Below are 26,267 nucleotides of genomic sequence, written 5' to 3'. Positions count from 1 at the left end.
CCTATTGCTGCAGAACATTATTTATATAAACTGCTGACAATGCATAATAATTTGTTGATTTAGGATGAATTTATTAGAATTCTTCAAGAAACACTAACAGCTAAAGAGAACAGAGAGACATAGTATGTCAAGAAAAAAATAACCACTTCAACTACCATGGGTTAAAATTGTGAGAGAGAACTATGACTGTAATAAGAAGTGGGAATCACAGCACAGTGAAGATGATTGTAGCAACAGTTGATGGACCGAGCTCCAACCCCAGAGCACACAATGAGAATTGTAAGTGTGATGGTAAAACTTGGGAGAAATATCATTCATATCAATTACATTTCCAATGCTAGCTGTCCTTAACTAAATCTATTGTTCTCATGGAATATCCATTACTAAGACATAAAGGCAGTCAAATGTTTGATCTTAATAATATTCTGGTAAGTTAATTTATAGTTATGACAATAATCTACACCAGCAGAATATATTCATTTCAAAGCTATCATCACCAGGATATTTGTGGGAATTCACAGTACACAATTTTGCTGATGTAATTCCAAAAGTACCTTATGTATATAAATATGACTTTCTTGACATGCGGTATTGCAGAGAGTTTGCTTCTATACTTCCCTTTTTTGTAACTTCTCCATTTCTGCATGACCTTTCTGAGCACAAAGGAGGTTCTTCCATAGAAGGGAAAGGGAAATACCAAATGGCAAGTTTCTTATCAATGTTTAATGACTGGCTCAAATGTGTCATTGTAATACACTTGAAGGCATGTTATCTTCCTGTGTATCCTTTCAACAGTTTAAGGAAGAAAAAATATTTATAGAACTAACAATAATTCATCAGAGATTTGATGGAAGGATTTAGCAGGACATATTGATTTTTTTTTGCATACAGATGCTGATTGAGAGCTTCTAACATTTTCTGCTTTTGGTTCCCAGTATCTTGTGTCCACTTTCTCAGTATTTTGTGTGGAGAAACCAAATACATCTTGAGTGATTGCTTTGTGGGGCACCTGGACTTAGTCCTCAGGGGTGATCCTGAGTTTTCTGTTGCATGCCACTTTAATTCTCAATCTCCCTCCCATTACAACCTGTCTGACAGTTGGCCTCCTCCATCGCCATGGTGAGACCCAATGTAAGTTACAAGAACAATATCTTATCTTCTGTCTAGTGTTACGGACTCAGTGAAAGTCCCTTTAAGATAGAGAGTGTGTGTGTATGTGTGTGTGGGGCGTGCTTACGTCAATAGAAGATAAAGGACGTAATGACGTTGTTGAAGAAGTAAGAAGAAGAAGAAGAAAGAGAGAGAGAGAAGGGAGAGAGACACCAGCCTGCTTGTTTTCTCTATCGATGGATGAGAAACAATAACTGTGTTTGCCACTGAAATCCATGTATGGAAGTTGGAAGTAATCCGGTGGAGTTCACTTTGTTGTTGACCTGTAGAAGGAAACAGGTATTTGTGTGTGGACGACCACGGTTCGGATGCTTTTCGGGGTGAGGAAGTCACTACCGAGTAAACACTGAAGTGTCGTTTGGGTTCCATCGTGGAACATTTGGATTTCGTATGTACTCTCTCTCTATGTTTTTCTACATCTACATCTTATCTTCAGACAACGGTGGTTGTTGAAGAAGCCCTTGCTCATGTTTCACCTTATGGCTTGCGGAACTGAACTTTAAGAACCATTCAGGAACTGGGAGTTTTGGACTTTGTCACACACACACACGAAGAGTTTAGTTTTGGGGTTAACGTTCGAGGTTTAACATTCTTGAATTCTAACATACTAACATTTTTTTTTTACTTTTATTTTACGTATTATCATAAGTAGTGATTAATAAAATAGTTTTTAACACTGAATCATGCTCAGTGTGTTTCTTTTGTTGCTGGTTTGTGACAAAAATTGGGGGCTCGTCCGGGATAGTTCCCAAGGTTAACGAGTGTCGTCTGGGATCGTTCCCCAGATTGCCGAGATTTGTTCGGGATTCAATCCAAAGATTTTTGAGGGAGGTCTGATAAATTTTTTTTAATTGGCTTGTGTGTGTGGAAACCAGCAGCAATGGATATTAAGGCATTTTTGGAGTCACCAACCCAAAAGGGATTGGAGGTGGCGAAAAAGGATGATTTGATAAAGATTGCTACAAGGCTAAACCTTACAGAAGTAAAGCAGTCTATGAGAAAGGCAGATATTCAGAGACTGATAGCTGGCCATTATGTGGAAAAGAAGGTGTTTGAGAAGGAAGTGTTAAAACAGTTTCCTGGCAGTGAAATAGCAATTTCTGAGGCACAGGTGCAGCTGGCAAAGATAGAGGCTGAACGAGAGCAAACTCAGTTAAAGATAGAGGCCGAACGAGAGAAATTAGAGGCCGAACAAAAGATAACTCAGATGAAGATAGAGGCTGATCTAGCAATGAAGAGGATGGAGCTGGATAACGAGGAGAAAAAGAGGCAGCATGAGTTACAAATGAAGCGTAGGAGTCTGGAATCTGATTCTGATGATGGTTTTTCAGCCAGCAGGGAGGTTCCATCAGGTTCCATCAGGGAGATTACAGGAAAGTGAATGCTGTAACAAAGTCAGATGCTTACCCTATTCCTAGGGTGGATGATTGCATAGACAGAGTGGGAAAGGCAAAATTTCTTACAAAGATTGACCTATTAAAAGGGTACTGGTGTGTTCCATTAACAGATAGAGGACGGGAGATTTCAGCCTTTGTAACCCCTTCTGGATTGTATGAATACAATGTTTTGCCATTTGGAATGAAAAATGCTCCGGCAACATTTCAAAGAATGATTAATTCAGTGATTCATGGGTTAAAACATACAGATGCCTACATTGACGACTTAGTGACTGGGAATGATACATGGGAGGATCACATCTCTGCGTTAGAAAGGTTGTTTGAAAGACTTTCCAAGGCTAACCTTACAGTTAACTTGGCTAAAAGTGAATTTGGCCATGCCACTGTGACGTATCTTGGTTATGTTGTAGGTCAAGGCAAGCAAGCTCCTGTTCAGGCAAAAGTTCAAGCAATATCTGAGTTCCCTATTCCCACAGGTACAAGGACTGTTAGTAGATTTTTGGGAATGGTTGGATATTATCGAAAATTTTGTAAAAATTTTGCTGATATTGCTCTTCCCCTAACTAATCTTCTGAAGAAGGGAGTAAAGTTTGTTTGGACAGATTCTTGTCAAGAAGCATTTAAGAAGCTGAAAGCCATTTTATGCTACCATCCTGTGCTCAGAACACCTGACTTTGAAAAGCCATTTTCATTAGCAGTAGATGCCAGTGATGAAGCTGCAGGAGCTGTGTTGTTGCAGAAGGGTGACCTTGATGATATTGACCATCCTGTAGCTTACTTTTCAAAGAAATTTAATGAGCATCAAAAGAATTGTTCCACCATAGAGAAAGAATTACTGTCGCTTGTTTTAGCCTTGCAACATTTCAGTGTATATGTTTGCATCGCTCAGAAACCATTGACTGTGTATACAGATCATAACCCATTGGTGTTTCTGAGCCGAGTCAAAAACAAGAACAGAAGGCTGTTAAACTGGAGTTTAATTTTGCAAGAGTTTGATCTCATGATAACTCACATTAAAGGCAAAGATAATGTGATTGCTGATTGTCTTTCCCGATGTTAAATGGGAAACATGTATCTGTACTAATCTGATAGTCTGTAGTTGTGTAGCATGATAATTATTAACATTACTAACTGTATGCGTGGTTAAAATTTTCTTGGGAAATTTTTTTTTTTAGGTGGGAGGTGTTACGGACTCAGTGAAAGTCCCTTTAAGATAGAGAGTGTGTGTGTATGTGTGTGTGGGGCGTGCTTACGTCAATAGAAGATAAAGGACGTAATGACGTTGTTGAAGAAGTAAGAAGAAGAAGAAGAAAGAGAGAGAGAGAAGAGAGAGAGACACCAGCCTGCTTGTTTTCTCTATCGATGGATGAGAAACAATAACTGTGCTTGCCACTGAAATCCATGTATGGAAGTTGGAAGTAATCCGGTGGAGTTCACTTTGTTGCTGACCTGTAGAAGGAAACAGGTATTTGTGTGTGGATGACCACGGTTCGGATGCTTTTCGGGGTGAGGAAGTTACTACCGAGTAAACACTGAAGTGTCGTTTGGGTTCCATCGTGGAACATTTGGATTTCGTATGTACTCTCTCTCTATGTTTTTCTACATCTACATCTTATCTTCAGACAACGGTGGTTGTTGAAGAAGCCCTTGCTCATGTTTCACCTTATGGCTTGCGGAACTGAACTTTAAGAACCATTCAGGAACTGGGAGTTTTGGACTTTGTCACACACACACACGAAGAGTTTAGTTTTGGGGTTAACGTTCGAGGTTTAACATTCTTGAATTCTAACATACTAACATTTTTTTTTTACTTTTATTTTACGTATTATCATAAGTAGTGATTAATAAAATAGTTTTTAACACTGAATCATGCTCAGTGTGTTTCTTTTGTTGCTGGTTTGTGACACTAGGCATTTTGCAACCCTCTTGACTGAGCACTGAATTTTCCAACTTCAGGTAAACTGTTCTCTCATCATTTCCCATCATATTAATGTCCCTTTCTCACTCCATTTCTTTAAAATAGTCAGTCTTCATGCTCCTTATCACCTGATCTGTCTTAACCTATCTCCACGTAGGCTTTTATCTTACTCCTCACAGTAAACCACCACTCTGCCCCTAGTTCTGAGGAAGGGTCACTGACCCAAAACATTGACTGGTTTATTTTTCCACTAATGCTGCTTGACTGGCTGAGTTCTTCCAGCATTTTCTGTTTGTCTTAGATTCCAACATCTGCAGTTTTATTTGTTTTCCACATAAATTTAAGACACAAGTGTAATATTGTTGTAGTACAGAGCCATTATCTGGTGAACATTTTGATGTTCTGATTATTCAGTTCTGATGAAGTCCTGATTATTTCTATGAAACTGCAACATGTTGTAGGACTTTAAAAACACACCTACAAGAACTGCTGGAGAATAACATAAAATGTCATAAAGGGAGCAGCAATTTAGGCACAGTAGAGTTTTGACAAGGATGGAGGGCAAAGCACACCTACCACTTTGTAAAGTCTGTTTGCCTCCTGACAGGACTCCACTAGGCAGCATACCGGTTGGAGTCAGACCTTTCAAAGTTAAAACACTCTCACTCTCCTCTCTGGAAAAAAAAACAAATAAAGTGTGATTTATATATTTTTTTACTCATACAGTTAAAACTCCCTAAATTTAACCTCAGAATTATGTGAGCAATTTACTGTAACCAAAATGGGAAAACTTTTGCTCCATAACACCAGTGAGGTTATTTATTGCAAAGCCAAGGTCCATCCACTTGCTGCATATTGATGTTAAGTGTGTGTTATCAAGAATGATTAACACATGACACACTAAGTGTGAAGAAACAGAACTAACATTTCAGGCCAATGACTCTTCATCAGAACTGGAGAAGTGAGAAAGCCAGCAAGTTTTAAGTTGCAGAGAGCAGGAGGGATGGGGAGGACAAAGGGGATATTGTGGTAGGTGGAGATGAAGGCTGTCCTCCTCCTAGCAACCTAGAAGCATGAGAGGCAGAATGCAGCAGCTGCTGGAAATCTGAAACAGAGGAGAATGCTGGAAATACCCAGCAGACCAAGTAACTGAGTTAATGTTACAGGTCAATGACCTAATTTCAGAACTGGCCAGGAACAGGAATGGCTTGGCATCTTAAATTCTTGAATCCAGCATTGAGTCCCAAGGACTGCAATGTGTTTGGATAGAAGGTGAGGAGCTATTCCTTGAGATTGCATTGGACTTCTTTGCAACAGTGTTTAAGGATAAAGACTGAGGGTACGTGTGGGAGTGGGATGGAGATTAAAATACACATCACTGGAAGCTAACAGGGGTTTAAAAAAAGTAAAAGCAAACCTACTGTAACTGTAAGATTTCAGACTTCCAGCAATTGTTCTGTATCTCACAGTTCCTACATGTTCTTTTGGGTTTTATTCTCACGAACTGCCCTGTTAGCTGGTTGGCACAAGGCAGATATTGTACCAGCTGGATAACCTTCTTCTCCACCCATCACAATGATCCTACTGAAGGCCCGTTGATCCCAAATGTTAACTCTGTTTCTTTCTCCACAGATGCCATCCATTGACTTATTGCTGAATATTTCCAGCATTTTCTGTTTTTTTTTAAGATTCTAGTATCTGCATTTTTTTGCAATTCAAACACTTGCCTCTCATTTAGATCCAAATTAGGCACTTTTTAAATAGAAAACTTACTTTTTGAAATGTTGTCATGTTGGAGGTGATGTTTTGTATTAAGGTTGCGTAATGTGCTCAAATCAGTGAAAATGCATTCCAAAGTGGAGTGGTCTGTGCACTTCAGGAAGGGTTCATGGAAAGATTCACTGTGATGGCTGTCTTAAGTTATACAGCAGTCATAATAGATTATTGTTGTGGTTGAAATTGAAAGATCATTTCCAATTCTGAAAAGTTTTGAGGGGTAAATAGTGAAAGGTTTTCTCACTGCTAAGTTGTTCAGCATTCAGAGGCAGAGATGCAACATTTCATGGGAAGAATGGAGGGGAATGTTAGAAGAAATTTTCACACAGAGAATTATCAAAACATGGATCAGAAAAAAAATCCAAGTCTCTGTAATTAAAGGGACAGAGGGTATATGGAAATTAAACCAGCTAAAGGACAGAAAAAAAAGGGTTGTGTACAGGTGATTCTTGAACTCATGGAAGTTATTGATGTCCCTGAAACATCAGAACAAGAGCAACTGCAACTATTGATATATATTAATGACCCTTGAGCCAGAAGTTCTATATGGGCAAATGAAAAGCTACAAATGTAGTTAGCAAAACAAAATGACAGCAGTAGAATTCAAGCAGCCATAGGCTGTAGGAACAGGTGACCGCGTGGTAGATACAATTCAATATGGAGATGTTTGAAGTGATCCATTTTGGTGGGAAGGATGAATTGAATCAATACAAACTAAATGGGATAACCTTAAAGTAATTGAAGGAAAGGGATTCTTGGGGGTTTATTCAGAAATCAATTTGAAGGTGACAGGAAAAATTATAAGGATTGTCAAAAAGGCATATGGGATCCCTCTCTTTATAAGCAAGAGGAAACGAGTACAAAAGCAATAAATTTATGTTTAATCTGATTCAGTACCAGCAAAAATACCATGTTCTAATTCTAGGCACCACACTTAGGACTTATTAATGTCAAAGGCAGAGTCACAAGTGACAATAAAAAGAATGATATCAGAGGTGAATGAATTAATTTATTTGAGCAGACCAAAGAAACTCTGATAATTCCTTTTGAAGTGAAAAAGATTTATGGAGATATAAGATGTGTTTAAAGTGATGAAGGGATTTTTAGAGCAAATAAACAGACATCATTTTTAGTGGTAGAAAGTTCAGTACTGAAAGGATGTGGATAAGAGATAATTAGTTAAGAAACTAGAGATGACTTGAGGAAAACTATAACACGGTGAGTTATTACAGTCTGGAATTCACTTCCTGAAAGGCTGATGGAAGCAGATTGAATTATAACTTTCAAAAGTGAATTGCCCAAAAACTTGCAGTGGAAAAGTTCACTATGTCCTACAGTGTGCCAACAGAGCCTTCAGTGACTGGGGAAAAGAATGTTCGAAGACCAAAACCTCAAATCAAAAGCCAAGTTCATGTTGTACAGAGTCGCAGTGATCCCCACCCTCTTACATATGCTGGAGACACGGACAACCTTCCTCAAGGTGATGGGGAGATATCACCAATTCTGTTTGTACAAAATTCTGCAAATCCTTTGACAGAATAGATGAACAAATGTCAGCATCCTCTCCCAAGTCAACATCATCAGCACTAAGGCACAGGTAACCCCCAACCAGCTCTGTCAGCAGGCTATATAGTCCAAATGTCTAACACCAGATACCCAAAATAAACACTCTAAACTCTATCATGGCAAGAGGCTTCCAAGAGGACAAAGAAAATATTTCAGAGACATTCTCAAAACCCGCTTGATAAAAATGCAACATCATCAGCAACGCATGAAGATATCTGGCTCAGGAATTCTCCAGGTGGAGTAGGAGCGTCTGGGAAGAGATGAAAAACACAGAAGCCATTCACTAGCAAGGAAGGCATGCATGGCATCTTAAATAATCTGACTACCCGCCCTGTCACCTGCACCACCTGTGGCAGAGTATGCAGTTTCCATGAAGGACTCTTCAGTCACCTCAGAACACAGAGAACTGGAGTGGAAGGCAGTTGTTCTCAGTGTTGAGAGACTGCCATAAACATGAAGAGCATGTTAAAGTTCACATAGCACTTTAAATTCTAATTGCAATTTTTTCAACAATTTTTTTTGATCAACAATAGAATTCTTAATGCAATTGTCAAAATAAAATTCAAGTTTTCTGTGATATTTTCCATAAATAGTATCTATCTACTTAGAAGATTAACTACATGGTAACAACTTTTCTATTTGTGAATGAATTCTTGCATCTTTTGATGAATTTTCAACAATTATAGGCTGTGCACATTACAGAGAAGTGATTGAATCAGGACAGAATGAAATGTGTGCACTCTTCTTACCGGAGCACAGAAAACACTCTCGCCATTTTGCCAATTGCTCGAATTTTGTTCCTGATAACCTCTTTTCGAGCTGCAGCAGCATTTGCTTGGAAGGAAAGAGTTCATTTTAGAAAATATAAGTCTAAAACACATGATTCTTACTTCTATAGAACAACAAAATATAAGACTAATTATAAGCATCATTAAATATATAACTAATAGCTTAATTTTGTTAAAGTGACTTCCAACACAAGTCATTAATTGCGAGCAAAGATTGAGTGAAAATTAATGCGTCCATGTAGGTAAACCACCAAAATCTCTGAAGGCAATATGGTCTAAGATATGATAAGATAGTTACTAGTCAGATGTACATTGAAACACACAGTGAAATACATCTTTTTGTGTTACTAAGAATGTGCTGAGGGCAGCCCACAAGTGTTGTCATTCTTCCTGTGCAAACATAGCATGTCCACAGCCCCTAACCTGTACGTCTTTTTGGAATGTGGGTTTTATTCACTACTCTAGGATCATTCTGGGAAACAGAGTTAACATGTGATTTCTTTTATCTACCTCCATTTCCATTTCCCTGCTTGTTGCACTCTCACCTTTAATTTATTTTTATCACTGAAGCTATATTCAGTTGCTTCCACTACTTCCTTTATTCTACTTTCATCCTTGCACGAGTCTTGAACCTGCTTCTTATCAACCTTTCTAATAAACTCATCTTGTGCATGGACTCCACCTCCTGCTGTCGGCTTCATTGCCACTTAACTGCTAGCCATTATCTCCATTTAAAACTTGAATTTCCAACCTTACCTAGTTCTTATTAATAGTCATTGACCTAAAATGTTAAATCCATTTCTCTCTCCACAGGTGCTGCCTGACCTGAGAGTATTTCCAGCATTTTCTGTCTCTTTTTTAACCCAATTACCTGCAGTGTCTTGACTGATCTTCTTCATTTAGGCTTGCAGCACAGTCATAACATCAACATCACCTTATATAAAGTCATAAGTTACAACCTCTGTGTCGTGATTACTCATGTCTACTTCAACCCCTCTGCACAATGTTTGAAATGGTTGACCATATTATCCTCCCTCAATGTCCCTCTATCTTTGACCAGTTCAATCACAGTGCCCTGAATTAGAAGTACTGTTATCTTTCTAATCACAATCAGGACAATGTGTTCCTCTCATCTTTGCCTTGTGTTTGATCTCTTGCTTTCAGACATCTAAGCCCTGTTCTGGAGTTCCCTACTTAAAACTCTGATGCACTCCCTCATTTAAGACACTCTTTAAAATACATATTGTTGACCAGCCCTTCCAATAATCTCTTTTTTTTGACTCTGTGTTCATTTATATAATTACCCTTTAATTAAGCACCTAGTGTGACTTTCTATGTTATAGGGCCATGTAACGTATGCTATTGTAAAGAAGAGATTTATAGATAGTGCAGGGTGTTTACAACAAAAAATAAACCACACGATAATGGTTATGTTTTTCCTTGACCATTCAACACTGTATAACTTAACAAAAAGTCCTACCATCAAATATCTCATCTCCGTCTGTCATGAGTTCATCATCAGAGCAGATATTTAGAACATTCACCAACATCTCTGTCACTGAAACAAAGAAAGAAATTAATGAAAATTTCATAACAGTGTCATGAAGTCATTTGAATTTCATATAGCACGTCCTGAATTCAACGTTTCTACTGCTGAAGCTGGCAATAAAGCCTGTTGAGAATCAGAGAGGGGAGCAAATTCCAGGCTGTGCTTGTGCACTTCCAGTTCTTTGTACCAAAAGTAAGCCAATAGAATTTTGAAGAGAGGCAAAAATAAAGAATTTGGAAGAAAAACTACTTCCTTCCAATAAAAGTTAAGATGTTACACTTTTAATCTAATTGGATTCTATTGCAAGTGTGTGGTCATGTGGTTCATTGGAATCAAATACTGACAGCACTAACTGATGGCCTGAAGTTGAAAGTCATGGTTTTGTGTGCAGTGTATTGGAGGATATTATATCAATCCAAACCAGTCCAAAATACAGTTCAATTGATAGGACCCTTAGACCTGAAGCTTGAATGCAGTTATAGTTACAAAGACACCAGACTTATAATCGGGCCCAGAGGCAAAGCCTCAAAGCTAATTATTGAAAATTGGAATTATATGGGAAGATCGGAAAAGCTAAGTCTTTGAGCTGGGATCTTACATAATGTTAAATTTGTCAAAAAAAGTTACATCCCTGACTATTTCTTCAAAGGAGTAAGAACTGGTGATCAGTCAACTTAGAGCAGCAGTCAGGAAAATGTATACAACTTTAGGGAATAGGAGCAGAGGAAACAAAAATTCCTAAAGATTCATTCGAATTAAATGATTTTTTTCTTTAACGTATTATTCAGATGGATGAATTAATGAATGGCCTTCTTCAATCGTATTTCCAGACTATCTTGTGAGTACAAAGGCCTAAGTGATCTGGATCTTTAAGGTAAATGATTTCGGGAAAGGTATGCATATTTTAAGGCACAAATTATTGCCCTTTGGAGCAGAACAGTGTAAGTGAGTACAATCATCCCAAGAATTTGATAGTAAAAGGGGAAATTTTATGGATTCATGGTGATACATCGCCACTCCATGGAATGTTCAGGTATTGTATGATACTGTCTTAAAGAAAAGTGATTCTGAAAGACATGCTTACAAGTTTTAAAGAAAAGTGAATGCAAGAAAACTTATAGCTCAAAAGAGAAAAGGAGGTCGGTTGGAAGGAAGCATGTTTCACATTCTTTAACAAATGTCTGAATACAGAACGAGAGGTTGTAGGTCCTAAAGGAATAAATATAAATGTAGGAAACAGCTTGGGTTCAAATGAAGCCAAATTGCATCCAACAGAGTGTGAGATGCATGCACATACATGCTTGTGTGAGTCGTATTGCCTGCCAGATTTGCAAGAATAGCAGTCCAGGTGACTTTCTTACCAGTCGGAAGTATACAGAGTGGATAAATCATGTTGGCAATCTGCATGCAACACAGATTTAATGCTATTCCTGTCAACACGAGCCTCAGCCATGTCACAGTCATGAAGGACCGCATTTAGCAGTCAGAAGGACTTCCATGCTTGTGCTATTTGAAGTGATCAATGACATGCAGGTTATTTACTGATTGATTTCTATGAAGTCTAGTTTCTAGTAGTGTTTGGTGCTTTCTGACTTCCTAGGTTTGTGAAGTTTGCCATTGATGTATCAGGAATTCAAAGAAGTTGTGTTGACATCAAGGTGTCTGCAATACCCAGCTACTCCCAGACATGGTGCTCCAATACCCATTCCCTTCAGGAAGCAAGATTACATAGCAACATTACATGCTACATAGTTACATGATTTGGGAGCAGTCACTTATTACCAAGGTGCAAAGAAATTTCTTCTCACAGAGGGTAGTGAATCTCTGGAATTCTCCACGCCAGAGGGTTGTGAAGGGTCAATCACTGGAGCTATTTAAGGAAGTGGATAATTTTTTGAAAGATCAGGAAATTGAGGGCTATGTGGAACTTGCGCAGAAGAGGAGTTGAGGCCTGGGCAGATCAGCCATGATCATATTGAATGGCAGGATCAAGAGGCTTACTCTTTCTCGTTTTTCCTGTGTGTTCTTGCATGTACAGGGAGAATGAGCAGAACACGTACTGGCAAATTACTGTGAGAGGGAACAAGGAAGTGGAGAAGAACTATTAGCAAAACGACAAGGATATTTTGGGAGCAATTCACCTGCACAGCCTCACCAAGGAACAATGTGTTTTGAGTCCATGACTCAGAAAATAGGGCCTCACTGAAATATGCCTGTAGTCTTGCTACACTAGAAGTAAGTTACAATGGCCACCAACCTCTAAGCATTGGATATATTTTGAGGTAGAGGCAGAAACGTCTACAACGTGCTGCAGATTATGACATATTGCAGAAGAAAATCACAGATATTCATAAAATATGTCTCATTATCTCTCGTGAGGGAACAGCAAGTGTGTGATCATGTAACTTCATCAGGATTGAGTACTTCTCAATCATGCAGGATGCAAAGGACTGCGCTCACATCACTTTAAGGATATCATCTTCCATCTCTGAGATGTGGACAATGGGAGGGGATTCCACTGCTTAATAGTTCAGTTAGTGTGCTATCACATACATTATGCTGGTCAATAGCCTATTGCCCAGTAAATTCAACTGCGATGCCAACGAACACCGTCGCAATTCCCCATTCACTCCAATTAATAGTTTCCACATTACCATTGCAAATCCCCATGTTACTTACCCACTGTGCTTTCATTTCCCTACACTCTGGCTGCAAGCTACCCATGCCCAGAAAACTGCCATTTGCAGATTCCACCCCAGGAATAAGATCTTATTTTCCTCTTGTATTTCCATTGGCATTCAGCACGGTTAAGCTAAGACACTTTGCTTTAAATTATTGAACAGAGTGAAATGCTTTACTGATAATATCAATAAGGAAACCTATCCAATCAATGGACTAATATGGCATTAGAAATTATGACAATTATCGAGTAGTTTTAAAAATCTCAGATTTTACAATTCCAATTCACATACCTTTTTCACCAACAAATGGCAAAGACCAAGTAAAGACATCCATAAAATTTGGTAGCCAGTAAGGATGGGGAGAACAATTGAATTGCCGAATATTCATAACATTGTTCTCATATTTCAATACTGCAGCTGAAATGAGGTAGAGAAAAATATTGACAGACAGTTAAGTGCACAGCTCCATGGGTCAACTTCATAATGGCAATTACAAAACTTCTGTACATTAATTCTTGGGTGATTAATTTTGTAGCTAAATAATACACATTAATTTAAGAATTTTCAAGAAGTCATATTGTTCCAAAGTGTTTTATATTCAATTTTTGAACTTTAAGCTTGCTCGTGGTTTGTTAATTTGCACCCATGTCCTCTAGCTTGACACCTATTGTTCAGGTTGAATAATTTGATATTTTAATACCTATTGTTATTCAAGTATCAAACTGGCATCATTGATTTTGGTAAAAAATAAATTTGGAATCACCTTTGCTTGTTTCTTTAAGTTTGTTGTAAAGTATCTAAACCCTTTTTTAAGTAAGGTGACTAAAACTGCACATTATACTTCAGAAGTATTCTCACTGTTGATCTATAAAAGGCCAGTGTTCAAATTCAAGGCTCTCAGATTAACCTCAGTATTTTCCTTATTGACAACTGTTTCACTTTTATTGGATGCTTTAAGGGTATGTTCAATGATTACTCTAACAAGTACATCATAAACATGTCGATAAATATGTAAAGCAGTATAGGGATACTCTATATGGTGCAATCAATACTGGGACAAAAGTTTTGTTCTTCTTATCTGACTCGGTGATCACAGGACAACAGAACTGTGGAATATACATAATCTGTCTGTTCAGTGTCACCCTGGTAAGCGGCGAAAATCAGCGGGAGAGTCATCACCCCTAGTAGCATCAAATAGATCCGTAAATCCCTGTAAGTAGATCATTTAACTGTTGCCTTGGATACAGAGAGTCTTTCTGGTGCATCAGTATCAGTAAAGAAAAGAGGGAAAATGAGAGCACAATACCTAAAAACATTCTGCATAGCAATCATATGATCTCCATGTTATTTTTAGAATCTGTTAAATAGACGCCCTCAAAAATATCATGGATTATGAATGTATTAATGATGGACAATTTAAGCTGAAGATTTTATTTATGAAGCCATTAATCTATTTAAAATAAGTGGCTTAAGTGACCTTGCTAAAAATAGTGGGGAAGGGAATTTTAGCCTGTAAGCATTCACTTGACCCTTATTAACACAACACAGTTTCAGGTTTATAGCTATTCTGTGAATGCATTTCATGTGAGCAGAATACAACTTTATTAAAGAATTATAATACAACTAAAAATCATTATCCATATCCTTTAATAACCTTTTTGTCATCTGCTTTAGTGCTCTTGTGTATTTGGCTTCAGAAGCTAGAAATCTGTGACTGAACAAGACACTTATTCAGAAATGAGAATAAGCTTTAGAGTTTTATTGTTTAACTTCTTTCACGATAAGACACAGCAGAGCTCATTTGTAAAGTTTCCCAGTGAATCCCTAAAAGTAACATAGCATGCTGAATTTTACATATCCACCTCAGCCATTACTTTAACATGAAAATTACGAACAATTGTTTCCCGAATTTCATTCACTAATAATCAATAGCAAGTAGCAAAATTGAACTTATTGGCAACACGGCTCAGCAAATGGGTTGGCCATATGGCAATTGAGGCCCCAAATTCCTTTTGATGATGCACAATAATGTCCATTTAAAAAAAAGTACTTGCTTATGTATTTTCAAATTATATGAGTGATGATGTAGAAACTGGGACAGCATATATCTTGCAAATAACACTTGAATTTCTCTTTGGCATTAGTGAATATTTCAAAGCAAATTTTAAAAAGTACACAGTTTAAAAAAAAGCTCATGTGTATCGGTTGATTTAAAATATGTTTTGCTTACATCCTTTCTAAGAACATCTTAATTGGTAAATTGTTTTATTGTTAAAAATGATTTAAAAGCTAATATTATCAGTTCAAATATATCCAGATATACTAAAGTATCAAATGCAATAATAAGTGTAGCAGTATAATGAGGACAAATGGGATGGTGTTTAACCAAGGGAAGTATAAATTCAACCACTCTGGACTTAAAGTAATGGAGAAACTGGAAACTGTGCTCAATGAGATTTAGGAGTTTTTCAACACAAAACAATTAAAGTTAACAAATAGGTTCCAAATTGAATCAAAAAGGCTACAGGCATGTTGACTTTAATCTCAAGGTGATTGGATTATGACTATAGACCCTTGGTCAAATCCCATCAGGAGCACCTCACTTCTGGGCACCTCATCTAAACATGGATATATTGACTTTGGAAGAATGGTACACCTTCACTAAAATGATATAGAGGCTAAGAATATTAAATATTAAGGTCAGTTTGCAAAATTATGACATGTATTCTCTTGAGTATGTATGATTCAAAAGTGATATTTAAAATGTTAGAAGGATTTAGTAGGGTAGACACAGAGGAATTATTTTCCTCTGTTTTGGTGGGCTGAAAAATGCCAGGTCACAATATTAATACTTTACAGTTTAGGTAGGAAACTAGGAATCACATTTTTAGAAATCTTCAGTTCTTTACCTTAAAAGATTATCATGTTGAGAAAATCAGAGCATTTGTGTCAGAGACAGTTGATTTTAAAGTAAATATATCAAGGGATATTGACCCAAGGCAGATTAGTAGTAATGAGCTACAAGGCAATTGGTTTGAAGAGCTAACTCCCATTACTCTATTCCTGACAGCAACATCTGTCTCCTGTAAATCATCTAACAAAGGTATAAGAAGCAATAACACAGAACCACAGTATTAAGGTTGCTGAGAAATCTGAACAAACAATGGAAATAGGAAATGCTAGAAATGTCCATCAAGTCAGCCTGCATCAGGGGAGTTAACAATGTAAGAACTTTTTACCAAAACTGGAAAATGTTACGGATTACAGGTGTACTTAAGCAAATGCAGAGGCAAGGAAAATGGTGCGTGTGTATGTGCGTGCACATGTTCACTTGTATTGAGGAGGGAGTGGATGCATGAAAAGAATGAAAAGGAAGATCTGGAAGACAGGATTGAATGAGTAAATGTGACAAAAGAATGAGGCAAGACAAAATAGAATCATCATTAGCACCTGCTATTGAAAGAAAGGAAGCAGATGGTATGATCTGAAGTTGTTTCATGTTGCATCCAGAAGGCTATAAGGCACCTAAATGAAAAGTGAGATGCTGTTCCTCAAGTTTCCTTTACAATTTATTGGAGCAGTATATGAGGCTCAGTAGAGAGGTCAGAGTAGGAGTGAGATACCAGAAAACATCCACCTCAAGGTACTGAAAAAATACCACAGCTATCTCTGCAAAGTCTACCAAATCCACTGGAAGTAAAAACGAACCTGTCAACATACTCTCCCAGACCAATGGCTCCAGCATTGAGGTCCTAATTACTGTCAGTTGGCCACGTTGTGCTGGACACAACATTCACCTGCCTGATACCAGACTCTTGAAACAAACACTCTATTCCAAGCGCTGTCACAGGAGGAAATTACCAAGCAAACAAGAAGAAGATTCAAGGATGTGCTAAACTTCCTTGAAGAAGTGCAACCTCTGGCCCATGGCCGCTCAAAGTGGAGAATAAACATTTGGGATTGTATTGAGAACCTTAAGGCCATGCATCAGGAGACAGAGATGCTCTTCATAAGCAACAGAAGGAGCACACCTCACAAACTATCCATCCACCTATCCATCAGTAACCTGGTGTCCCATCTGTGGAAGAATCTGTGGTTTCATTAACCACCTCAGAAGCCACTAAAATGGAGTGGAAACAAGTTATCCTCAATCCTGAGGGATTGCCTAAAAAGAAGGTACCATCTAATCCAATTTCAGGCAATCAAATCCACACTGAGGTAATTGAATGGCAATTAAGGACACAATTGCATTTCATTAACAGTAAATCAGTCTTCCATCAAGTTTCATGATATATGATTCCCACTTCCAAGTAAGGACTGATATTTGACAAAAGCAAATTAAATAATGCAGAGAAATGCTACTGACATGCAATCTCATTTCCTTTGGAAAACAGGTATATTAATAATATGAAAAGCTAAGTATTAAACTGTAAGCCTAATCATACAGTTTTTGCATAGTAGGGGAATTAAGGGTTATGGGGAAAAGGCAGGTATGTGTAAGATAAGACATCTTTATTAGTCACATGTACATCAAAACACACAGTGAAATGCATCTTTTGCATAATGTTCTGGGGGCAGCCCGCAAGTGTCGCCAGGCTTCCGGCACCAACATAGCGTGCCCACAACTTCCCAACCTGTATGTCTTTGGAATGTGGGAGGAAACTGGTGCATCCGGAGGAAACCCATGCAGACACGGGGAGAACGTACAAACTCCTTACAGTCAGTGGCCGGAATTGAACCTGGGTCGCTGGCGCTGTAATAGCGTCATGCTAACTGCTACACTACCGTGTCTGAATCCACGGCCAGATCTGCCATGATCTTATTGAATGGCGGAGCAGGCTCGATGGGCCAGATGACTTACCCCTGCTCCTATTTCTTATGTTCTTGGTAACAAAATGCAATTACATCACTGAAGTCCTAGATCAGTCTAGCTTGTTATTCAACATTAGATACATGCAGAGTATTGAGATAAACCTTTCCAACCCCAATGGTGCAATTCATCACTATAATCATTTCCTTGTTACATTGTAAGAAGCAGGCTATGTGGAATGACTGCCAACTGTAGAGCAGACAAAGTTACATCACTGTGGGTTTATAAATAATGAGAAGCCACCCACATTGTCATAAGCACATAGTCTTTGAAAAAGGCAGCAACATTGGCTGATTAAAATGCAGACTCTGTCTTCTCTGGAAGAAAATCAAATGTAAAGCTATGCCTCGGATTTTCAGGTGTTGCAGCTGTTGATAAAACAAAACCGAATGTAATTAAATTACGAATTTCCGTATTAACAAAGATATTTTGGATTTACACTCCAGCTATCCTAGAAGAGGCGTTGGCTGGTGTAATACTGGTTCAACAGAGTTCTGCAACATTTAGTGTAGCTTGTCTCACTGCCTTCAAATATAGCTCCGCAGTAGGAAACCAACATTGAGCTGCAGTACAGAATCATTCTGTTCTGCCTTTTAGGTTTGCAATGTTCTTTTCTTCAGACAAGCTGACAAGTTCAATTCTACTCACACAGTTACTATCCATCCTTTAATATCTACATCCATAAGTAACTATTTCTGAAACAAATTATCACCAAGGTCAAAAAATTGTTGTGCCTCAAGAGGCATTGAACTAATGGGACATATTTTGTGTGAGAATACCCTGCAGCAATATTCTGTTGTGTGGAGACACAAGGTGTCATCCGCAATTGATTAGGCTTTGCATATAGAAAGAATGTAGATCTAGCAATGGAAAACCAGTGGGTCACAGATCGTATGCAAGGCAGCTCAGAGAGGCCTGGGTGTGGATGGGGTAGAAAAGATTGTACTTTAAGTCAAAGGTGATTGGGACTTCAACAATTCAATCCAGGTCACTTGGTGTGTGTGTGTGTGTGTGTGTGCGTGCATGAGTGTGTGTGTGTGTGTGTTTGTGTGTGTGCGCGCACACGTGCGTGCATGTGTGTGTGTGTGTGTGTGTGTGGTGGGGGGGGAGGGGTGTGTGGGGGAGGTCAGGAATGCAACTATGCAATTGACTTCGTATCAGGCGGAGGCAGTCCGTTACGGACATCCAAGCAAGGGAGCAGAGAATGGATTTGGATGCAAGGCCTCTGAAAAGTTCTTAAAGTAAAAGGACTCACAGAAGAGGGGAGAATCCTTCTGAGGAGCCATAATTGGATGCTGCATTAAACCCACGTACTGACGCACAAGGTGACATGTAACAGCAGAAGGTATAGTGCTAAGGACAGCTCTCTGGAAGGTGCGTAATTTGGTGCAATGTTACACACAGAATTAAAATTAACACAATAAATTACCACATCCAGAACTTTTGCTCATAACTTCTTTTCATCACAACTTATTTGCCCAGATGGTCAAAAGTTTGTTAGCAACGTTACAATTTTCTTTAAGAGAATATAAAGGATCATTGAAGGGATAACAATAGTAGAAAATGCTGAGGGGATTTTGGTGACGTTTTAGGAAAAGACCTTGAGGAGTTCAATCAAGTACATTCAATCAATTTCACCCTGGCCTCTCTAACTGCCATGTCCATCCTTGCTTCTTGTGATTCTTCCTCATCCACATCCAATTCTTATCTGGCTGGTGACGGCTCTTCATGGCCTACATGCCTCCAAGTTCAGTTTGCTGTGCAAGTTGTGAAGAATGCAGCCAAACACAACAATGTGTCCCACTTTGTCAGGATCATATTATATGCAGCCATCATATTAATCGAACACCCGCTTCAATATGCTGGTGTTATGTTGTATAATGCTCCTTGTGGTTGCATGGCTAATTATACCTCATTATTCAAGCACTCTGAGGTGGCAGAGGGATAGCAGAAGCCATTTGCAAATAACCCTAGTAGCAGTTCTCTGATGTTCACAGGAAAGTGAGGAAATAAATGTGTGTCATAGAACAAAGGCATCGCTGTGGTTGCAAGCTAAGCTGGGAACAATTCGTACTACAGTGGTGATCACAAACCAGTTGCACATTGACAAGAAGTAACATCTTTCTACCGATAAGAGCTGCTGGCCCTGACAGTTACATAATTGTTGGCTGTTACACTTTGCACCAAAGGGAACCCCAGAGACTGCTCTAGATTTAGGCATTCTCCATTATTGCAATTGGTGATAAACAGGAAGGGAAAGAACTGATTTGTTCTGGCAAAGTGGGCATTAGTGACCTACTTGATGCAGTGTAAACTGGAAGACGTCCCCATCTGGAAAAAAGATGATGACCTTGACATCCATTCTAAAGTACGACCCAAAAGGCAGTCTAAATATTGGAATGGCCAATGTTGCTTAGAAATGACCAATCAACCAACTCTTGACATACAGGCCCACCTCTTGCTTGACCTACGGTTGATGCCTCCACTGCTCTTCTTGTGATTGTCATCTACTCACAGGAATGATGAAAAAGCAACACCTTGATAAGCAGACGGTGATAAGCTGAGGTTATGCAAGGAGAAATACTAATCAGAAAGAAACAATCTGTAGCTTTAGAGCTGCATTAGGGAAGAGGTACTCACAAGAGCACATAGATCCTAAGGTCCTGAAGATCTACAGCTGAGTGCCTCACTAAAGCGTGAGGTCTGTGTTACTTGGTCTTACTCAGTAGGTTTACAGGGTGACAGAGGACAGGGCCCACTCAGTTAAAATTATATTGGTATCCTGATGACATCCTTGAAATCTGATTTACATTTATTTATGTGCCATCCTTCTACTTTTGCATAGAATAGTTACTACTGCTGCTGTATGCCTGGGAGGCAATAAGTAGCCTTGCAGTAGACACAATCAGCTCCAAAGTTATAATGACAGTCGGCAGACATCCAAAATGAATGGAATGAAAAAAAAATCACTAAGTTAACTACCTTCCTGTCCCACTATTACAGGGTATGTTGAGTTAAAATTTATGTGAGAACTATAAATTCCCTCTATTACACCCACCAATCATTGATAATACACAGCAAAGGTGTTGGTTTAAAAGATGGTCTAAATTTTTGGGGGGAATATCAAGTCAGAGATTTATGCTTGAAGCCTACTGATTGTCTCCCAGTATGGTGCAGCAGGAGTAGAATTTTTTCCCTTGGTTCAAGGTTCTAGAGCTTAATAGGTGATAGGCTAATGCTGGGTCAGTTACGGGATTACTGAAATGACCCAGTCCTCCAAATCCTGGTGTTTTCAGGTCTGATCAGGGCCTGGGACTTCTTCCTGATTAGTGCTGATGTACAAGAGGGCCACAGATAATTGGGCCTCCAATACCATCCCATTTTGATAACTGCAATTTCTTACATACTTTTCTCAAACTAAATGAGAAATCAATTTCATGTAGTAATGCTTCAAACTATGAACTCTAACTGAGCTCACAAAGAATATTATTAAAAACTGCCAAAGAAGGAGATGTGGGAGGACACTAGTACAGGTTTTATTGCCCATTTTTGCTGATTATGTTTGTTAATTTTATCTTTATTTTCATATTCATTAACCACCAGTACACTATACCGAAGTCCATTTACCATGTCAATTCTTCTGCCAGAAGTGATACAGAAGCAATTGGAACAAATCTTCTAACAAATTTTACTCCTCTTCTTTTGTGCTAGATATTCCAGATTATGGCAAGTCCTTCCTCAATAAAGCAATGCACAACATGTCATGGCACAGACACTCTCCTCATATACCACTGCATAGAAATCCCTCCATGGGGCAAAGGGAAGTACACGGTGTGAAACACAGAACATGAGACATCGATAAGATCAATAATTGGTGGCAGATGAATATGATGATAATTTTGCATTTCACCTCAGATGATGAACCTGTGTTTTAGATATTTACAATGCTTCATGTGCTGCAGAATGGCCTCCCATAAAAGTCCTCTGAAGATGCTTGCCCATACGATGGAAATTAATTGTTTGATGGTTTCAGAACACTGCTGTATATTATCAATGACTCCGTGAAGATCTCTACCGGAGCCACACCATTGAAAATGCTCCAGGGCAGTTGGAACTTCTCCCCCAGATACTCAACCAAAAGCCAAGTTGCCTATGGTGCCTAGCTGTCTCTTCTGGATTCAGTAAGATTATTAGTGAGTTATAGGTGATCCTGGGAGATGGTTGCATTCATTTTGTTGCGACTACTACATCTGACCAGCAGTGGCCATGGCTTGGGAGAGATCTATGGAGCTACATGCTAACTCAGCCCTGTTTGATACATGCAGGGGTTATCCCATGTTAAATATGTGCCTACTGCAATGTCCATCTTAGATGATAGAAAGAAATAATCATCCAAATGCTAAGAAATAAAAAAAACCAGCAGGCAGATACTGTATAATTTCTTATCACTGCATTATCAACTAAAAGGACACATGCTAGAGATAAGACCATACACACCACATATTGTTAATATAACAAAAGCTCAGTTACATGCACATTTACAATGTTAAATTAATATATAGTGGAATTATAGATGTTTGCAGCTGAGTACTCTTGCCAAGGTTAGGGAGTTCAGGGCTTTATTTGCTTAAAATAAATGTTGATGGCAGAACCCCTGGTCCCCAGGTCCAGCATGAGTGGGGGGGATATGGTATCATTTTATCATTGCAACAAGCTAGCATTTCACATGGGTATAACAATTTTTTATAGCAAGAAATTAAGTCTTTTTATTTAGGTCATATTGATCTATGATGGCATTGAACGCTAGGCAGGATTAAAATAGGTCACTTGGCATTGAGTGCTCTCACTGTATCATTTATTACCATGTTTGCTTCACATGGTGGGAATATAGTTTCTTCATATGTACACACATTTTAAATGAAAACCTTTGAACTAAATCTCACAAGAGTTGATCCATTAACTTGTAGCATCCAGACCTCCAACTATTTATATAATGTTCATGCAATGTATTGGTGTACCTCACTCAATTATTTATTTTCCTGCAGTTCATAGAACCGGCACTTCACATCATATCACGGTTACAGATTACATTTCTTACAAAATATGAAGGAAGCTACGCAATTGGCACATGATTTCCAACTGGAAGTCTCGATGGTGCACTTCACAACTTCAGCAAATCTATTTATTTATTTAATTGTTATCCAGGTTGTAGTGAGCTGAGAAATCAGATGTTATTGCCAATTATTTATTTTCATACTAATGTCATGCAGTCAGAACGTAATTTAATTTGTTTTTTTTATTAATTATGATGGAAACTGGGCAGCAGATTATTAAACAGAAAATATTTCAGTAAGTAAATACACTCACTTATTCACTAAGTTCTCAGCTAACAAGGGTAATTGACTCATTGATTAGTTATCCAATTCCTGTGTTACATTGTCAAGGCTGAACTTCGTTGTATATTTAAGAATACAGAATACAATGGAATTATTTAGCCAGCAAACATTTCTAAATTTGGAATATTTCATAAATTGATTTATTTTAAGACATAAGCATTTATTTAGATACCTATCAGCAGGCAATATACCTTATCCATCTTTCTTAACTTGGCAATTCTCAAATATTTGTTGAAAAAGATCAAGGGAAAAAGTAGTGTAAAGAACTGAAAATTAAGCGGTACCTTTAAATCCTCCCTATCTCCTAATTTCTCACTGTGGCAGAGAAATGCATCAGCTCCATTTTCCAGCAATTAAATAATTTTACTGATTTCTAAACAAAATTGTAAAATTCATTTGCACCAATATCAAAATAGCATGAGTAAGCTTCTTTTTATAATGCTGCTCTGCTTGAGGAATAGTGGTCATTAAGGGTCGAGTTTTCTACATTTATAAACCGATCCCCAAAGTAACAGGAATAACCCTTACGGAACCACAACGTGAATAGCAATCTTTCAGCTGGGGATTGTTGGCAAGGAATGAGTGTAGGCAACAATGATTGGAGCTGAGTGACTGAGTCATCCCAGGGGGGCATGGAAACTTCCAGAGGCTGGAAGAAAAGTGCCCACATGATGAGGCAACTTCCTTGTACAACAAGCACTTGTGGCAGAAAGTTGCCAGGGACATATGACTGTAGTCTATGAATTCAGGTGTGAAAACAGAAGTCACACTTATTATAAATGGAACATTCCTCACTTTGCCACTAGAACTATTCTTGACATCTGTAATGTAATATTGAAGTTAAGTTTCTGAGAATAAAGTTGACATTGAGAGCAGTCCAGGCAGTTGTGTTTGTTTGATAATTCAGATATATCTAGCAAAGTTTAAGTCAGGGTTACCTTTATCCTCAGCAGCTTACCTTGCAGGCTACCTCTGTTGTGATAGGCCATATATAACATTTCACTGCTCACTGTTACATTACAGAAGTCAAGAATAGCACTTACAGCAAGGTGGGAACTTATGATTCACATCTGCAAGGTTCCCAAACTGTGGGAATTCATAGATAACCCATATAATCTAACAGATACTGCCCTTGTAATCTCCTGCTGTAAATGCCACTTCTTTCATTAGATGTTTTTCTTCAAGTCTTTCTACACATTTCTGATCTGATGAACATAGAACCAATTCTCCTCGCAGGATTTCTTCTGGAACTTCTGCCTCTTAGTTTTGAGGGAGAACCTGCTGAAACCACCTGCTGGTATGTTGCCTGGGGCCCAAGTCTGGGACAGTCTACTTGCAGTTTGTTTTACAGCACCTATGAATATAGGAGAGATGTATCTAACCCTTTAAGTAACATTCAGCTTGAGCCTTTGGTATTATTGAAAGGTATTCTTTTGGTGAAAGAATAGCTCTTATCATGATTCAGACCAGTGTGTTTGAAAATCTTGCTAATAATGAATTTAGGGTATTTCATTACTTCCCATCCCAGAAAGGGCATTTTTATTAAAGACTGGCTTTAACTTACAGAGAAATGTGCACAAAATTTATTAACACTGCATTGTCTTGATTTTTGTCTCTGCCCTGGAATTTTTAGGCCATTGAGTGAGCATCCTCTTAGTTGCAAATGAATGAATTTGGGATTTGGAGCTTGGATGATGGATCCAGAAATAAGTCACATGAGAAAAATCATCTAATGACAGCCACATGCATTGTCCTAACGGCACCTTGAATGGAGGCGTTGTTACGGACTAGGTTAATATTGGTGAATGTCCCTTTAAGATAGAGCATAGTGGCGTGTGTGTGTGTGTGTGTGTGTGTGTGTGTGTGTGTGTGTGTGTCTGTGTTGGCGTGGTTATGACAACAGAAGATAAAGGACGTAATGACGTTTTTGAAGCAGTCAATCGGAATCAGAGGAGGGAGAGAGAGAGAGAGAGAAGAGAGAGAGACACCAGCCTGCTAGTTTCTCCACTGATGGATGAAAAACAGTAACTGTGCCTGTCACTACAATCCACATATGGATTTTTGGAGTAATCCAGTGGAGTCCACTTTGTCGTTAACCTGTAGAGGGAAACAGGTATTTGTGTGGACGGCCATGAGTTGGATGCCTTTTGGGGTGGCAGATACTTCGGAACAGAGCAGTGGAGTTCACTTGTTGACCTGTAGAAGGAAACAGGTATTTGTGTGGACGGCCATAATTCGAGAGCCTTTCGGGGTGAGGAAGATGCGGTGGAGTGGTCACTGCTGAGTAGACACTGAGGTGTTGTTTGGGTTCCAAAGCGGAACATTTGGATTTCGTAATTACTTTCTATTTTCTCTCTACATCTACATTTTGTCTTCTGTCAACGGTGGTTTTGAAAAAGCCTTTGCTCATGTTTCACCTTATGGCTTGCTGAACTGAACTTTGAGAATTATTCCTGGACTTGGAGTTTGGGAATTTGCCACACACACACACTACGAGTTTAGTTTTGGGGTTAATGTTTAAGATTCTAACATTATTACTTCTAACGTTCTAACATTTTTACTTTTATTTTTCTTATTATCATAAGTAGCTATTAATAAAATAGTTCTTAACACTTATACATGACTCGGTGTGTTTCTTTTGTTGCTGGTTCGTAACAGCATATCTAGGATGAATCTGTTTACATTCATTGTAATAGATTAGTAGTCCAAACATAAAAAGAGTACAATGGGAACAGCATTACAGAAATGAACAACATAAAATTGTGACATAAAGGTTGCAGGAAGTATGCATAGATGTGAGATTTTTGATTTATTACTAAAAAGTATGTGAAAATATTAACAGTTTGTATATTAAACTACTTTATGAAGTAAATGACGCCTGCAGTACATGAAGTTTTTATGAGAAGATGCAAGATGATCTTGCTCTATATTCAGCCTGCATAGTAAAGGCTACTTTAAAAACTGATGAAGCCACAGAAGTTGAGCCTTAAACTGTTTGCTCTGACATCAGGTGAAGTAAGAGTGGTCCCCTGGAATATCTCAGTCTCTGTTTATCCTGCGCCAATTTCACCACTTGCATGATGCTGTCAAAAATCCTTTCCCCAGCACTTGCCTTTAAGTGGCAGACAGTTCTGGGCCATATGATTGTACGTGAAC

At 38.5% G+C, this 26,267-nt stretch overlaps 1 protein-coding gene across 1 annotated transcript in view; it reads right to left on the bottom strand.

Annotated features, from left to right (window-relative positions):
- ppp3ca (protein phosphatase 3, catalytic subunit, alpha isozyme) overlaps window positions 1-26,267 on the bottom strand; it is a 314,158-nt gene that overhangs the window by 19,445 nt on the left and 268,446 nt on the right. The window contains 4 exon segments of the mRNA XM_052015048.1: window positions 5,062-5,159; window positions 8,577-8,661; window positions 10,096-10,173; window positions 13,137-13,262. Of these exon segments, the coding sequence (XP_051871008.1) occupies window positions 5,062-5,159; window positions 8,577-8,661; window positions 10,096-10,173; window positions 13,137-13,262 (387 nt within the window).

The sequence above is a fragment of the Pristis pectinata genome, chromosome 4 (assembly GCF_009764475.1).
Source record: "Pristis pectinata isolate sPriPec2 chromosome 4, sPriPec2.1.pri, whole genome shotgun sequence".
NCBI classification, from domain to species: Eukaryota; Metazoa; Chordata; class Chondrichthyes; order Rhinopristiformes; family Pristidae; genus Pristis; species Pristis pectinata.
The sequence above is the reverse complement of the archived record's forward strand: the minus strand, read 5'-3'. Positions and strand labels throughout refer to the sequence as shown.